The sequence below is a fragment of the Tamandua tetradactyla genome, chromosome 8 (genome assembly GCF_023851605.1).
Source record: "Tamandua tetradactyla isolate mTamTet1 chromosome 8, mTamTet1.pri, whole genome shotgun sequence".
Taxonomy (NCBI): Eukaryota; Metazoa; Chordata; class Mammalia; order Pilosa; family Myrmecophagidae; genus Tamandua; species Tamandua tetradactyla.
Genome location: NC_135334.1, coordinates 58,725,053 through 58,743,338, shown reverse-complemented (window position 1 = coordinate 58,743,338; position 18,286 = coordinate 58,725,053). Strand labels below are relative to the sequence as shown.

The 18,286-nt window shown below is 38.4% G+C and overlaps 1 protein-coding gene across 26 annotated transcripts in view; it reads right to left on the bottom strand.

Annotated features, from left to right (window-relative positions):
- Nucleotides 1-18,286, bottom strand: part of SYTL2 (synaptotagmin like 2) — a 120,522-nt gene that overhangs the window by 25,564 nt on the left and 76,672 nt on the right. For 12 of the 26 annotated variants that reach the window (XM_077113370.1, XM_077113369.1, XM_077113372.1 and 9 more), the window contains 5 exons: nt 12,821-12,902; nt 11,781-11,895; nt 9,976-10,770; nt 2,199-6,014; nt 299-391 (listed from right to left, as the gene is read on the bottom strand). In XM_077113370.1, the coding sequence (XP_076969485.1) occupies nt 299-391; nt 2,199-6,014; nt 9,976-10,770; nt 11,781-11,895; nt 12,821-12,902 (4,901 nt within the window). The remainder of the gene's footprint in view (nt 1-298; nt 392-2,198; nt 6,015-9,975; nt 10,771-11,780; nt 11,896-12,820; nt 12,903-18,286) is intronic. The other 14 variants (XM_077113389.1, XM_077113390.1, XM_077113398.1 and 11 more) reach the window with 6 other exon arrangements.

Below are 18,286 nucleotides of genomic sequence, written 5' to 3'. Positions count from 1 at the left end.
TACCCCACTAAAAAAAAAATCACTGTACTTGAGTAAACACTCAAATTGGGATTCTTCAACTCAAGGAAACATAAGTGTTCTAGTAACCGAACTGTATGCCTTTTTTTAAAAAAGCAAAATTCCAACCACTTTAGGGTGAGCCTTTTCAGCTCACTTGGAAAGGGTTATTCTCATCTGTTAGCTCCCCCCCCCTTTAGGGGGTTCAGTGCACAATAGCATGCAGTGCGGACACGGAAAAGCATGTAAGCATTTTTAAGCTTAGGTGAGGCATGAACAGTGGGACACATTTTAGTCTCACTTGAATCTGATGAAATATCTTCTAAACTTTTGGAAGGCATTTTCCTAGCAGCAATCCTTTCCAAAGTTTTCAAACTGGGTTCTTCTTCTGAACCTGTTATAAGACAAAACCGATGAACACTGCACAATACAAAAAACCAACAAATAAAAAACCAACAACAAACCTCTTAACCAACGGACATTGAAATGGTAGGCTGATAGGAGACGTTTTATCATAAGCCTCTCTTACTGACTCTGAAAGAACTTACTTAACAAAAGAAAGCAAAATTTCTCCATTATTAATATGCCTTTTTTTGAGAAAAAAGAAAAAGAAAATAATTTTCCAGGTGGAGAACTACTTGCAAACATAGACTCAAATAGAAACAAAATTACCACATTAATGGAAATGTGATCTTTTAGATATCTACACCCTATTTTAAGCACATGATTTTATACTTTGCCAGACTGAATCTTCCCAATTAACACTAGCTTTTGAAGACAGCCAGGAAATGATTTGGGGGGCATTAAAAAAAGTTAGCTGAAAAACATGGAAGACAGGACTCAGGTGTTTAACATCTGTACATAATTGAGGGCAGTGGATTCCCCAGATCAATGGATGTAGGCTTTTGGGGTTTCATGATTTAGTAAAATTTCCAAAGAAATGTTGGGAAATGATGTGGGGGTAATCAACTTTTTATTTTACTAAAGCATTTTTAAAAGAGGGGGTAAACCTTATTATGTACCAATGCCTTTATTTTACAAAAGGAAAGGCATTTTAGAACCAACAAAAGACTGAAGGTTATAATCTCAGAATATGATCAGTCCTTTAAATTAAATACGTCTAATTAAAAAATTCTCCAGACTGTTCTTAATTTTCCCATTTTGACAATGAAAATTCCATCGTGGAGAAGATTTGGTCTAAGTATTGTTATTTATTACTCTCGTATTCTCAGTGGCTAGAACAGTGACAGCAATAGGCAAAATTTTTGTTGAATTGATGAATGATTTAATTAATGAATCAACAAATTTGGGAACTTTGCTATACAATAATTTCCTGAAATGCATCCCTATCATGGCCCATGCTAACAGGTATCCCACAGCAAATGAATTTTATGACTAAAATGTTGATGAGAATAGCAAACACACAAGCCCTATGTTTTATAGGCTGGCTGGAATTAGCATTCCCAAATTCTCTTTGAGGAATGTGATGATCAAGTAAGACATCCATCAGCATAGCCAAGGCTGTAGCTAAAAAAAGGAGCAAGGCAGGCAATGCCCTTAGGTGAGATCAGATGATGTCATCTGACCAAAGTCAGACTGGAGAAAGGGAAGATTTTGCAGATAACTAAGATTATGTAATTACTGAAAAATGAGAGCCAAAGAGTGGCAACAAAAATACCAACAGCACAAGGTATTTGAGGGAAAGAAAGTTCCAGCCCTGTACTTTGTCCTTGATATTTAGCCACCACTATGGTGAGATATTGCCCCTAAAAGGGAAATTTGTGACTGTCTGTGGTACTTTTTTTTGCCACACATACTATTAGAGACTTCTGTGTGGACTGCCAATTAAGAAATTCTGGTAATAGCCAGGAGGAAAACTAGTTTGAATGGCTTAAATGTGCTTTCAAAACCCAAAACGTTCTTTAAAAAATATTTTGAAATTAAAAAATTCTATTGATAGATTAATGAAAAGATCAGACTCTAAAATTCAACTTTGTGGTAAAGCTGACTCTATTTGATTAAGAATATAAAGTGAAATGTAATTTTTATCAAGAAAGGGTCAGGGAAACTGAAATGGCTGGAATAATTTAGTACCATTAGGGAGTGTCAAAATAATCCCAATTAAAAAACAGCATCCTTTACATCAGAATTCCATAAAGCAGACTCATTAACCAATGGATTAAAAATTTCAAAATGCTTACTGGAACTATTTTTCCAGCTTTCTGCATTAGAACCAATGTTTCCATCTGAAAAATCAGAATCAGAGAAACCTTTTTCTTCATCTTTCTCTTGTGTCTTATATGGTGATACCAGAATCAATTCAACTTCACTTGTTCTTGTAGGTTTTTCTTTGTTCATCAAGGCAGGAATGGGTTTACTATTTCTGGGTACACTGATCACTTCAGGACCCTCTGTGAAGCCAGGCTTCTGAAGAACGCATTCTCCACCTGCAACCTCACCTTCATTATCCCTGTGCTCTGGGGTTTCGATAGTGTCAGTGGTTCCCATTTCATGGTCCACATACAGTTGTGGGGTTCCAGGAATCTCTACCCTACTTTCAGAACCACAGAGATCTACCAATAAGTCAGTCACAACCTTATCTCCTCCCAACACTTTATCACATTGGTTGACTTGAAATTTCAAAACATTACTCTCAACCTTCATTTCAGAGGTCTCTGAGGATGCCCAGTAAAAATGGTGCTCTGTCCCCAAGGACCTGGTCTCCTCTGACTGTGAAGACTCCTTGTCAGGAGTGTCTTCCTTCACTGACACCTGGAGCTGATAAGGAGGCGCTTCAGATATTTCTTTAAGGAGTTTCTTAAAACCAATATCAAAAGCATTTTCAGTTATTGATGGAGCCTCAGATTTTTCTATTGTTTCTTTTATTTCCTCAGAATGGAATTCAGGAGCAGCTTGCCTGGGCTTCTCAGGACTACTTATTAACCTCGATGAAGAAAGAATCCCTATATCATTTTCATATTTTGAGGGTATGGTTTCAATAGTTTCCTCCAGTAGTTTCTCTAAGCCAGCACTGAATTTGAGGACCCGTGATTTGGGTTGAATTATCATTTCCGTTACAATTTCTGCCACCTCCTGAGGTGGCTCTTTGCCATATTGGGCAACAGCAGGACCAAATGAGCTAAGGGTCTGTTCTGATGGAGATGTTTGGGCAGCTGTATATTTAGGTGCTACATAAGATCCAATTTCATGGGTTTTATCAGAAACTACACTAACAGAATAAAAATCCTTTCTGTCTGGAACTATGGTGTCCATTGTAGCCCAAGGCACAATAATTCCTGCTGCCTGTACTTCTTCAGGAAATTCTACTTTCATCCCTCTAGGAACTACTTCCCCCTCAGCTGAATAATTCAACCAAGCTTCTCTAAGTAGCTTCTGTAATGCAGTATTTGTATCATTCAATGTAGCTTTGGGTGGAAGAATGACTTTTTCTACAGTCTCTGAGACTTCTCTTTGAGAAGTTTCCCTTTGAGCATCCCAGGAAGAAGGCAAATCTTGGGGAGAGTTGGCCTCACCCCCCAAAGAACCCTTTTTGTGAAGATGGGGAGACTGATCCAAAGGGTGTGAAGCTTCCGCAGCCATCTGAAGCAAGTTCTTTGTGTTTAGCTGACACTCACCACTTTGAACTGTATTTCCCAAAGTTTCTTCTTCCTCTGGAAAAAGAGCTTTTATTTCTCTCTCATGGGCCAAAGTGCCATAACTCTGTTCCATCCCTTTTTCAAAAACCTTACTCTCTTCAGGCTCAGTGTTGGTTCTAGTGGTAATAGGTTCCAACTTGGTTTGCAAGGGAGAGGGTGAAGTTTCAGTTGCTTCCTTCAAGAGTTTGTACAGACTAGCAGTCAAAGTGTTATATTCCACCTTTGGAGGAGCTACTGTTTTGTTTACGTGCTCATTAATGATTTCCTTAAGTTGTTTGGCTTCTTCCTCAGCATCGGTAAAATCTGTCTTTTGAGGCCATGTCCTATTTTCAGAAACATCTGCTTCAAGCACTTGTTTTACATGAACTTTTCCACCAGAAAGTTGAATTGCTGATGATGAAGTCTCTGAAAGCTGCTTCTGTAAGCTGTCATTAAAAATGTCTTTGTAGTCTTTGGACAAAATACTTGTTTTCACTGTGGATTCTTGAAGCTCTTGATCTAAGTAATCATTTTCTTCCTTGAATTTTGGAGTAATAAACCATTCCATATTGTTTTCCACATTTTTCTTGAATGACTCATTTCCTGGCAACTGATGAATGCTCTTTCTGGGTGGACTCCATGGAAATGTGGTTTCATCTGATAGCACCTGAGGTACACATTTTGAATTCAATTTCCCCATTTCCTGTATTTCCAGAACCTCTTCTTGAATATTTTTTCCTGATGATTTAACATCACTGAAGTCCTTGTGTTTCTGACTATCAAAAAGCACAGAATTTTTATGACTTGGTATGATAGTACTCTTCTCAACATGAGCCTTTCCATTTGAATTAGCTCCTAAGTCCCAAAACTTTTTCAAATTCTCAAACTGAGAGTGATTATAGAACTGTTCTGGACTGGTTTCACTCATTCTTTCTTTTAAGGACAAGACTTTAAAGTTGGGATTTGGTTCACTAATTTGAGAGTGATCTTTCTCCAAAGGAATGCTCTTTCTCCCAAGATAATGTACTTCATTACCACCATTTGAGGTATGCTGCAGTGCTGATAAAGTAACGTCTCTTCCAGAATGCAAACTGTTTGCCACTGGCAATATTTTCTTAGGTTCATTTATCTTATTCTGAAATAGAGACACTTCACCTGATTTGTCAGCTGAGGAACAGCCTTTGAATGGAACTGATATTTGGGGTCTGGTTTCTTCAGGTTTATTTGAGGAATAAAAACTGGAGGTAGGGGATGTCTGACCATCTTCATCTAGGACCACCTGTTTGGCAGTGACTTGATTATATTCACTCTGTGAATTCACCAACTGATATTCTTTAGCAGAAGGTTGTCCCTGGCTGCATGAAGATGTGGGATCTTTATGAGTCAATTTAGCAGCAACTTTCTCTCCTTCCCAAAAGGATATTCTGTCACTCACTCTTTTGTACTTCTCTCTTTGCATTTGGTTCTTGGGGAGTTCACTAGCTTCTTGTTGTAGTTGGACCTCAGGTTTCTTCCAAGAATATCCATAGTTAGCAGTCTCAGGTGGTAACTCAATACTCTCTGACTCGAAGGAAGTTTTCAGGATGTAATTATCTTCTCCTTTGCTCTTTCTCTCTGCTTTCATGTTTTTCAAACTTCGCTCTTGGACCATTGTTGAAGAGTCAAAATTCACTTCTGAGTTTCCTCTGTTTTTTCCATGAATGTGAAACTTGGGCCCTTCTTTTCCAAAACTGCCAACATCCTTAATGTTATATGGAACATGGTATTCTGCACCAGAGTCTTTGAGAACACTGTAGGAATAGTCACTGATTGGGGAAGATACCCCATTTCCTCCTCCTGTGCTTTTTGAACCTAGGCTATAGTCTGTATTTTTATTTCCCTGACTTGGACTGTAGCTTTCTAATAGTTGCAATTTGCCTGGGTCTTCCTTTTGGGTGCCTCGTTGAGATAAATTCACAGATTTGGATTTGATGTTCACATCATCTTCGTCATTTCTGGAAGGCAGCAGATCTCCCTCTACTTGGCACGTTGGATCAGATGTCACAGGTTTCGGTTGAATTTGGGGAACATATAGGGCCTTTGAGCCATTTACTTTTAGACTGGTGTGATCTGTCACCATGGCAATAACTATCTGTGATTTTGCGTCTGTTTTTTCTTTGGATTCTATTCTCTGGAGATGTTTGAGGGATGACTTGTCATCAGAATCAGAGCTTCGGTTAAACCAGTCTAGGACTTTAGATATGGAATCATCAGTTGTCTTCATTATCTCAGTGGCATGTGGACCACAGCGTGAGGAAGTCTCAGCTTTTAGGGCCATGAGAAGAGGGAGCTTACCTTGCTGATGGTCTCTAGAACTGTCATCTGGTGTCTGAGACGCTTTATCTGCAACACAGAAAAGGTTTTCTAAATAAGAAAAGAGATGCTTAAAGGATTATTGTTCATTCAAATTATCTTCAAAAAAGTACACTGTGTATTTGTACTTCCCATACCACTAACCCTTTATAGTACTATTTCTCAGGGGTTATAATTTCAGTCATCCTAACAAAGGTAATTTATCAGAAGTGCCCTATAACAGCAAAGGAGGGTAAATGTGGAGCCCTGGAAAAATGGGATATAGCACTAAATGGGAAATGTCTTTGAAGTCCCTGGCTTATTTTTAAAAATCACATGAATTTTGTTTTCTGCTTCACATTACATCTAAAATATTAACCTTCTCCTACTCTCAAATCTTTGAGTAAAACTCAAAACACTAAAAAAAAAAAAAAAAAAAATACTCCAGGAAGATACACCACGTTGATGCCATGACTTCACCAATCCCCTCACATACTATCTTAAATCTCAGAGGAGGTTTATATCCAAGTTTGAGAAGCACAGACTTAGGTGATTTCAGGAGTTGGTAAAACAAGTTTTAAAGGAAGATTAAACAAGGAACTCTCTCCAAAAAATGTGAAGGGACCATTCAAATACTTGCATTTCTGGACCTTATTTCTGGTATACTGAATCAGAATCTCTGAAGAAGGGGCCTAGAAATCTGTACTAAAATTTATCCTAGTGTTTGTTTTGCACACTACAGTTTGAGAACGATGATACTCAATAGGCCTCTCCAGCACTCTCCATTTCCTTCCTATGATTTTTAAATTAGAAGTTGTTTCTGTGAGTCAAATTTAAAACTAAAATGAGAACTGATGGAGATTGGGATTTTTACTTGTTCTCTCATGTCAATCAATGTCTAAGAGAAAGGTATTTAAGTTCTTTGGAAGCTATTAAGAAATCAGTCCTGTCTGAGCTTTAGTCACAAGGTACAAGGAACACCATCACTTTAAAGGAAAGAACTCAGATGCATTCTTCCTCTTTAGTTATAAGTCAGGTGTTTTAGAATCTCTCCCTCTTCTTAATAAATGTTAAACTATGCAATACATGTATGGGGATGTTCCCGAAAACTGCACGAGCTGAATTTTTATGAAGTCAGTCACATTTCAAATAACTAGAGGATACATCAATTAATAAAATTTTATATTTAATCACCAAATCTGGCTAAATGAGAGAACAACAAAGGCTCACACAATACGTGACACACAGTACATATTGGTTTCCTTTCTTATCTACACATTTGTACTATTAGAGATTTGTCAATAATCGTGAAGCCTTTTAGGAATCTTTAAGAATTCTATGTTAATCTATTCACAAAAGAGTGATGACAATGAAAAAAATGTTTGTGATATTGTGTAGGAAATAAAAGAAGTCTTGATAACTTCAAGATTATATTTATGCCTAAAAATTATCGGATGCTTTACAACTAAATATTGGCAATAGTTGATCCTGGGTAATGACATCACAGATAGCTTTTGTTTTATTTTGTGTGTTTCTTCTTTGCAAATGTTTTACAATGAAACTGTTTTGCTTTTAAAATAAGATCACAAGTAGTCTAAAAATTCATTGCCAGGTAATGTTTTGTTTCCACTGAGGAATTCTTTTGTTTTCGTTTTTCTAGGCTGATAATAAGTATGACAATTGGCTACCCTAAAGCTCAGAGCTAAAGTCAGACCCTTATGATTTTCATACTTACAGCTTACCATTTGGGGGGTCCTTATCTTCTACTTATGTTCCATTATTTAACTGCACATACTTTTTTGAGGTAAGCAGGGAGAAAAATAGGGCATAAATTAGTAAGCAAAAGTTTGTGTATAAGCACTCGCTGAGATCAGAAGGATTATCCATCAATTAAAATGGGGTTAGCTAATGATGCCTTCCTCCCAGAATTTAATAGTCAGTTGGGATTAATACAAAGTATTAAAGACAGTGTGAGGGAAAGCACGTGCAACTTTAAAAACAAGAAAGGTTTACCAATTTTTTTCTACTGACTATAGGGGGAAATATTACCAAAGAAAAATGTTTTCTCTTTTGAACATTTCAGTAACCATCATCCAATTACTTGTTACTATTTACTCAAATTTTAGTAATTACTTCCTTTATTTCTTGAAAATGAACTTTCTATTTTTAATTTTTTTGTAAACAATGTTCTTTTGCGTTTAAACAATTTAAAATGTTCAGAGGAGGAGGGGTAAAATCTTAGCCCTTTCATCATTTCACGGAAAAGTGGCTCAGCTTCAACCTAAGACTGAGAAGGGGAGGGGGAAGAAAGAAAGCATTTGAGTTAGAAACTTGATTGCTGCTTTTATAAATTTTCCTGACCATAAGAAATTATCATAAGGTTGGATGCAGACTTACTGAAGATGGCAGAGAGTACACAGCATGATTTTCCCCCATTGTTTCTGTTTTTAAAACAAAAAAGTTAAGAAATAATTGTAGAGGTATGGGAAAGTAATTTGAGGTATCCTCTGGGAGTTACTACCTTTGAGAGAAGGGTAGTGTGCTGGTTTGAAATACCTAGAAAAGCCATGTTTTCATCCTAATCCCATTTTGTAAAGGCAGCTTTTTCTTCTAATCCCTATTCAGTACTGTATGTCTGAAACTTTAATTAGATCATCTCCCTAGAGATGTGACTCAATCAAGAGTGTTGTTAAACTGGATTAGGTAGAGACGTGTCTTCACCCATTCTAGGTGAGTCTTGATTACTTTACTGGAATCCTATAAAAGAGAAAACATTTTGGAGAAAGCAGGAGATTCTGAGAGAGCAGAACCATGTAGCCATGAGAAGCAGAGAGTCCACCAGCCAGTGACCTTTGGAGATGAAGAAGGAAAATGCCTCCCAGGGAGTTTCATGAAACAGGAAGCCAGGAGAAAAAGCTAGCAGATGATGTTGTGTTCGCCGCGTGCCTTTCCAGATGAGAGAGAAACCCTGACTGTGTTTGCCATGTGCCTTCTCACTTGAGAGAGAAACTCTTGAATGTGCTGTACACTTAAGACTATTGTGCTTTATGTAATTTGTGGTATTTTATACTCAAAGTTTAAAAAGAAGAATAAGAAGAAAATTTATTAAACGAGAATTAAGAGAAAAACAGAAGTCACTTAAAATATTCATGTGTGGAGATCAGAAAAGGGAACTCAATTTTTTGAAAAAGAAAATCTCACACATCGGCCTTCTTGAATCAAGGTATCTTTCCCTGGATGCCTTAGATTGGACATTTCTGTAGACTTGCTTTAATTGGGACATTTCCTCGGCCTTAGGACTGTAAACTGGAAGCTTATTAAATTCCCCTTTTTAAAAAACCATTCCGTTTCTGGTATATTGCATTCCGGCAGCTAGCGAACTAGAACAGGTAGTTAACAGGAAAAAGCAGCATCCTTATTTGTTCTCAACTCCCAACAGATGAAGGGGTAAACCTGTACTGCTTTTAAACTCAAATGACAAAAAGCTGGGGGGTGGGGGGTAGGTCTAGGCAGGCCAAAGTCTAAGGCTTTTTCAGAGTAAGTACTCAAACTCTATTTTCCCATCCTCTGAGCCTAAGTAAGTGAAGGTGCTTCTGATATTAAAAGGGAAACCAATTTCGGATTAAATGTTCTTTTGGTAAATTTGCATTAGGTTAGCAATAATATATTAACTCTATATGAAGGTATTAGTATTTCTTTAATTCTTAATCTTTATACACACCTTGATTTAACTTAAAACAATGTAATTTGTTTGGCTAAATATTGTATTCAATTACTTTTTTTTTTTAAGGTAAAGGATAATTGACTAGAAACTACTGGTTCTTGTAATTATTGGTGACTCAGAAAAACCGCCAAACCCATTAAGAGGTATACGCATTCCCCACTGGCATCTGTCTGAATTCAAACTAGAATGTCTAAGTGGCAAAATTGGGTTTCTTCAGGTCTGGTTGGGTACGGCCATTCCAAGCCTACTATGTCGGCTTTTACAACCTGGTAAGGACAACTCTCTTACCAGCAGGGCTACTGGACAATTCTGATTCAAGCTTTGATAATTCTGATGACTTTGCTTCATGTTCATTGATGGTGGGTGAATTCTCAAAGGACTGTGGCCTTCTAGTTAAAACTTCTGAGTGAGTAGGGGACCCATTAATTGGAAAAGAGCCAGAAGTTGTTGGCTGATGTGTTTCATTTTTTGATGTCCTTGGGCTTGAGGATGACTGATGAACAAAGGGCAAAGGCTTTCTGTCTTGAGAAGGTACAGGATCATTCTGAAACTTATTTATGTCTTCTGCAACTTCTGCTCCATTCTTCAGCCTGTCAGATTCTAAAACACTAAATTCTCCTACTTCCCGGCCATGGATTAGCCTGGGAGTCTGTGGAAGTTCATCCTTCACTGCAGAAAATCTCACATGTTTGAGTGGCTCTAGTGAATTTGTGGATAAGTCATCCCCTAAAGAATGTTCCTTCTCAGAAATGTTCTCAGGAATGATTAGACTGGGTGACACAATTTTGCTTTTGGATTCAAAGTTCTGATTGAAACGCACGGTGTCTGAGTCTGTACTACTGGAACTGGAATTGCGCTTCAGGATCCCTCTCGGAGCCCCTCTGGAGTTCAGGGAGTCTGCCCATTGTCTAGGGAAAGACTGGTTATCATTTTGCTTTAAATCAGTTGATTTATAGATCATTTTCCTTGCTTTGGGGATCGGCGGCTTGATTTGGGATTTATTCACAGGCCCTGGAAAAGTGTGCTTTGGTTTCTCTAAGTTTTGGCTTGAAATATCCAGGATAGAGGATTTTTCTTTTGACTCTGAAAATTAAAGCACATTAGGGTCATATAACAAATGGAGAATAACTTTATAATGTAAAATACCTATCATAAACTTAACCTAAATTAAGTAAAAGTATTAAGGTATTAAAGACAATAACATATGTAGTGTAAGTGAAACTCCAATATGAAAAGCTTTTAAAAATCCATACATGAACCTCATTGCTCTGTACACTTAAGACTATTGTGCTTTATGTAATTTGTGGTATTTTATACTCAAAGTTTAAAAAGAAGAATAAGAAGAAAATTTATTAAAAGAGAAGAAAAAAATAGAAGTCACTTAAAATATTCATGTGTGGAGATCAGAAAAGGGAACTCGATTTTTAAAAAAGAAAATCTCAATATTTAAATGTTTTGTTTGTTTAAAAAACCCCACACAAACAGTAACATACTAATTGAAAACCCTAACTCCACTGGTCAATTGTTAATTTTCTACCCCTCAACCAATCTTTAATACTCGTGAAATCTTAATTATCTAGTTTTTCCTCTTAATGTGATTTAAGAATGGTAAATTGACCAATATTCCATTAGACAGAGACCTAAATCACTTAGGGCACAAGCCTGATCAAATGCTCCTGGAAGACAGGGCTGATTATTACAGATTAGGAAATCAAAACATTGTCAAGTAACCTTTTCTTCTTGAGGCAAATTTTTTCCATTTTAAACAGAGAGCCATGTCTGTACATGATAGGCATTCAATAAATACTGTTAAAAGAATGACAGAATGCCTGTGGTCAAAAAATTTCCCAATTCCTTGATGGGGAACACAGGCATGGAGGTCACAAAACAATTCTAAGACTATAATGCATGAACTTCCAGTTTCTAAAGTTTCTGCTTTCTCTCCTTCTGACAGGAAACAAATGGGCATAGAGTAAGAAAACCATCAGGGCTTTTCACTTTCTCTTGGAAGTTATTTAGTGAAACTCTGAGAATTTCCTTTAGTCCACAGATAACAAAGATAAAAATATTTAGTCCATAAAAATAATATTTACCCTCTTTTGAAGTCTGAAATAAACCAGCCCTTCCAGTTTTTGTCTGTTCATTTTTGATTTGTGGAGATAAGTGATCTTCTGGCAACTTGGAACTATTAAATGGATTCTTCCTTTGCTGGGGAAAAAATATTGTTGATTAAACTCACTTTAAATGTCAAAATGGCAACTCGGTGTTAGTAAAGGCTTACTAGCTCCGATATTTGATAGTCTTATTCAGTAAACTCTATTATCTGGTATGTTTGGAAAATCATTGTCCTGATTAACCTGGTTAACACAGAATTACTATATATGCCATACAAGAAACTAAAATTGCATAAAATACACTCAACTCCAGAGTCCTACGAGGAATATCAGAAACAGGCTTTCAAATATAAACCCCATATTTTATGGGTGAGAGAACCTGGAGTTGGGTATAACAAAGACTGGTCAAGGTCAGGAAAAACCTTGGGCTCCAATCAGGTCCCACCAGGGTGCTTTCTACTATACTAGACCCTCATTGCACTAGATTAAAGCTGTTTAAATAGAATTGGAACTGACCTCTTCTATAAGGACTTAGAAATACTTATCAAGATAACTTGAAGTGTTTCATAGTCATTATGATCATTGATTCTAATAGAAAAGGGTATCAGTAAATGGAGAATTTTTATCAGTGTTGAATACCAATGCTTACTGTCTACATTTTTCCTAAATTGGCAATTCCCTCCCACGAGCAGACCTCTAATAGAGATTCAGAAAGCTATGAGTAGGAATAAGGACTGACATGGAACTAACACCATAGTCCATAGGCTTAAAAGTGGCAGCTCCAAATAGCTTCAGACATTTTACTCTCTAGGGCAGGAAATCTGGGTCTTCAGCAATGCAGTTATATAGTATTCATTAACTTTTTATACCACAATAGTGACTTCTTACACTGAGCAGTAAAAGTACCAAAAAAAAAAAAAAGAATACAATTCCTCCTTATTTCCTAGTGCTCTGATAAAATGGAAAAAAAAAGGCATTCTCACCAAAAATGAGTTTTCTGATATCTAAGTTCAATTTACCTTAGCTTGAGACACAAGTGACTTCTTTGTGTTTTCCTGGTACATACCAATCACAGTGGAAGCTGGATTTAGCATATTAGAACTGCAAAAGAAACAATAATTCAGAGATTAAAACTCACCCTTTCAGCAAGGCTAAATAATCCTTCTGAACCTAAACGATATTAAGGTAGGATTATCAGAGAAAGTGTGTGAAACCAAAGAGCCAGGAAAGGAAAAGAGATAGGGCCTAGAGATGATGAAGCAGTACAGGAAAGGCAATGGCAGAGCAGAAATGAAAACAGGCTGGAGACAAGATGAAACCATTTACGGGAAAGCTTTGAAACTTTTATCACAGTTCCAGGCACTCAGCTCAGGAGGCTCGCAATTTAAATTTGTAGAAATGAACTCAAGTCTCAAAGTCAGAAGCTGAGATTAGATACTGAGCAGAAAGTGAGTCACTGATCTCAAGGAAGGAATGTCAATGCTGAATTAAGCCCCCTAATATTTTAGGGCTTTACTCCAATTGGGCAGGGCATAATGGCAGTGCTTACTCTAACGAATGAAATAACTAAAGAAAAGACTCAGGTGGGACAATTAACTTGGCAAAAGGACAGAAGAAACAGCAGATCTAAGAGCTCCTGTACATGGAAAGCCAGTGGGTTGGGTAACTTACTGGAACACGGAGACCAACTACCAGGCTGGCCAGGTGAATTTTTATTCAAATGCAAGAGGGATAAGGACTGGCACCATTCAGAAGATTGCAAGAAGTTAGAAACCTGGAGCCAGCTTAGAGGAATGAAGAAGATTCTCTAAATCACTATTCCCTATCCAAGCAACAGATTAGCCCCCAAGTGAGAGTAAGCAATCCCCAGAGACAAAGTGAATGGGGGGAAAATGATTTTAGCAAGCTGCATTCTGAACAATCTCTCCCTTGACTACTGAGTAAGAAGAGTAGAGAGGTCATAGCAGCCCTGGAAGAAGTGATAAACAACCTGGCCATACTTCCTGCTCCAGTGGCCTTGCCTCAGGCATTGGTTGAAACCACTATTGGCTGAAACCACCCTGTCCTGTTAAAAACACCAGTTCTCTTGGTGGCATCACAGAGCCAAGAGCTTAGAAAATACCTGGGCGGGTGCTGGTATTTCACTGTGCAGCAAAAGAAACAAGGCCCCGGGAGGGGGGCAACTTGCCCCAAAGTCACAGAGCTTTGCCGAAGATTACTGTCATTAAAATCTGATAGGCAGATATTCCTGAAGCTTTATTTCCTTTCCATACCTCTGCACCCAACTATTTTTATACTTCAACCCAGGAAAAGGCTGAACTCTTAAGGAAGCTATTTTTCCTTTCATTACTCCCCTCATTGTTCAAGAAAGGAAATATAGCTGTTGTCTATAAAATATAGGCTGATCACACCAGGGTGAGGAAGTGAAAAAAAAAAAAAACCAGGATGGGGGTAAGGGCAGGGAATGAGTGCAAGAATTTATAATGGAGCCAGAATTAAGGCTAATAGAAAAACACATTACAGGAAGACCTCTAGTGCTTCAACAGGATGACCACAAACTTGAATCAAGTTACCTAGCAGCCGTTGTGAAAAAAGAAAACTAGTCACTGATAGAGCTCACAGTATAAGATAAAAACAGCCAATAGCTCAGGACCAGACAACAATCTCTCCCAAGTCTCATTTTAGGAAGTCAATGGGTGATATGAAGAACGAGATCCTTATAACAGATGCTGTTTCTCAGAACTTAGTTTCCCAGAGTGTTTTCTATCATCTCTCTTAGTAAATAGAGTAGTCATAGTAAGGAGAGAACCTCAGCCAAGTTATGATGCTCAGACGTGTCTCCATGGAACACCCACCTTCTGCAATCTTCCTTTCTATTCCCACCCACCACACACAAAGGACAAGCAGGACCTCACATTCTCCTCCTTCTGTGCCCTGGAAATCCAGCTCCTGTGACTCCAGGCCCCCATCCCCAAATGTCCAGAGATAAAACCAGTCTTTATGGAGCTTTGTATTTCATATCTACCATGTAGCCTCATACTGTGTGTGTGTGTGTGTGTGTGTGTGTGTGTGTGTGTGTGTGTATATATATATATATATAATTTCTCAGAGTAAACTGGGAGATCCCTGAAGAGTACCTTGACAATCTTTAGATCCCCCACAGTGCCTTGCAGAGTGCCTGGTACACACCTGGTGAATGACTAAATAAACAAAGGACAACTAAGTCAGTGCCAGGGGGCCAACAGCTGGCCGGTTACCATGCTTTGTTTTGTTTTGATCCCTGTTGTTTGCCAAACTACAATGAGGTACATTATTAGATATTCAACAAAATGTCCTTGTTCTTGCTATTCAGAAAACAAAAGAGAGGAAGAAACAAGGCAGTCAGAACACATGGTCCCACACTAAAGTACCAGAAACTCACAGCATTCACTGGATGAAGGTGGGATACTCAGCTGTAGTTCACAAGTTTTCAAAATTAGGAAAAATCAAAACAATAGTCTTTCAGAAAAAGCAAAAACCAAACAAATGAAACAATAGTTTATGCCTCGAACCCTGACTCTGAAAACACAGCTACTTTCTAGATTAAGTTTTGGCTTTGCTTCCTTTGAGAAATACAATGCTGCGCATAATCATTGCAGCAACCACTCTTATTCGATCCTTGAAACATCCCTATGAGGTACGTACCATTCTCTCCAGTTTACTTATGAGGAAACTGAGGCTTGGAGAGGTTAAATAACTTGCTCAATATCACAGTTAGGGAAAGAGGAGCTGGGGATTTGAACAGAAGTGTGTCTGACACCAAAGACAATCATTTAAATGGCTTGGAAGCATTTTATGGCAAGAATGGAGTCAAGTGATGGTGATTCTTCCTTCCCAGTTATTCTCACATTTGTTTCTTCTTATCCACCTGTACTGGCACTTCCTTTATTTGTCAACCACATTAGCCTCATATCTAGCTTTCTAATGCCTAAATTCTATTCCACCACTAATCTGGAGTGGCCGACACATAACATTGACCATGTCCCTCTTCTGCTCATTACCTTTCTCCAGCTTCTTGAGACTTGTGGAATGAAGTCTGAAGTCAGGAGGGCATCAGGGATCACCTGTCCCAATATTGTTCCTCCGACTCTTCCTTTCTGTTGACCCTTCATGCCAAACCAATTGGTCTGTCTACTCACTGCCGCAGAAACTCCTCAGACTCTTTGCTGCCTCTGCTCAATCTATCCCTCACCCATTCCCTAAAATTATTCTCCGTACACTCTGCTCAGATCTCCCCTACCATCTCCAAGCCCAGTCCAAATCTCACCTCCTTCGTGAAGATGCTCCTGTATTAGCCCCAATAGGAGTAGGTTCCATTGTCTCAATTCTTACAGCACATTTTATTGGTAATTTGGATTAGGTTTCCTCCCTGCCTGGCACTATTTAGGTCATGCAGTCAGCCTCTTTCTACACATGAAACAATTTTCCTAAGAAAATATAGTCTCTTTATTGCCAGATATTGTGTCTAATGAATAGATATTGTGTTTAGTAGACTCTGTCCTGCATATAAAAGATACTCAATAAATTCTAAACAATGGGATTTTTAAACTTTTAATTTCATTAATAGGAAGATCATTACAATATTAGATTATAATATTGGCATTAGGGTCCCCCTCCTAAAAATGTCTGCATTTTAACACAAGTCTTTGAAGCCTTATAAATGAATGAGGAAGAGGTAGGGCTTTACAGCAGTCTTTAAATCACACCACATAGGAAACTGTACACTCTATCTTCCTTCTACTTTAGCTAGTTATAAAGAACTCTAGAGCACATGGCATAACTTAAAAATTTTTGAACCATAACTAGTCATTCCCCATTCAAAGTAACAGCAGACATCTTATGGCTTCTTCTGAGACATTTTTTAGCTTATATATTAACAATTTATAGAACCAGAAGGCGGTGGGGCAAGATGATGGAATACTGAGGTGTGGAATTTAGTTTGTCCTCTAGAGCAGCTAGTAAATAGCCAGGGACTGTACGGAACAACTGCTGAGGGGAACATCAACTGGACATACATCATACACTAGTCTGGAATGCACAGACCAGCTGAGACCCCACACAGAACTGTAAGTATCCTAGGCCACAGAGGCCAGTGCCCCTCCCCCATGGGCATAGCAGGCTGGTTTCCTGAGGGGAAAAGAAAGACTTTACTAGTAGCAAGGAAGTTAGTTCAACCAAGTGCCAACTGTGGAATTAGTTATCAAATTCTGATTACTGGAAACAGGCCCTGAGCACAGATAAGCCTGGCGTAAGCAGTAAAGGAACCAGGAGTCCCCCCCATCCCTACCCCTAGCAGAAAGAGGGGCGGGGCTGAGAGAAAACAAACAAACAAGCACAGAAGCTTTTTGAGTAGGACAGCACAAAATACTGGAAAAGGGATGGACCCCAAGAAAAGGGGGTACACAAGAACCTGGGGACACAAAGAGCCATATACCAACTTATACTCTTGATTGGCAAATCCAGGGAGTGGGGGTCTAGCTCTGAAGAAACTTATTTTTTCTAACTTCTTAGGAGCTCATTAGATAGAACTGTGAGCACTCTCAGGCTCCAGCACCGCCCCAGGCAAGGATGGAATTAAGGCATGTCTGAGAGACAAAGTAAATAGATGGATAGGGATAAAATTCCTAAAGGGTGTATCTTCTCAAAGAAAAGGGAGGCAGGGCCCAGCTCAATTGGAGACCCTCCTTCAGGGAATTCAGGCCCCATGGGCTAGAAAAGAGAAGCAACCAAAGCCCGCCTACTACCTCAGCTTCTCTCACAACCACACCATTGGCAGGGAGAGGCTGCTGAATTAAAGGCAGGAAAGCTGTGGGTAGACAAGTGCCATATACTAGATAGGAGAGGAAAAGCACAGACTCTAGAGGCTTCATAGGAAAGTCTGGCAACCTGCTGGGTCCCTACCCTCAAGGTAATTTGATACCAGTTCCTCTCTCTTCCTAAGACATGGGCCTGTCTGGTCTGGGAAAAGGTGACCCTCCTCACAAAAAAAAAAGAAAAAAAGGCTCCATAAAGGCTAGACAAGAAATAGAAAAACAAGAACTGAAAAATTCTGATCGAACAGAAGCTATGCCAGCAGTCTAGAATAAGTTGAGCTGAATGCCAAGGAACAGATAGAGAACAAAGCCATCCAACAAGAAAACCCTAGGTAAAAGAGTGAAAACAACCTAATAGACTAATTAAGGAAATCAAATGCTTAGATACCGGCAAACAATAATGACTCATACTAGAAAAATTGAAAATATGGCCCAGTCAAACAACAGTCCAACATTTCAAATGAGAGACAGGAAATGAAACAACTAATTCAGGATGTTTGAATAGACATGCAAAATCTCATAAAAAATCAAATCAAGGAAGAATATAAAGAAGACACTGAGTGAATTTAATGAAGAACTCAAAAGTTTGAAAAAACAAATCACAGAACTTATGGGAATGAAAGGCCCAAAAGG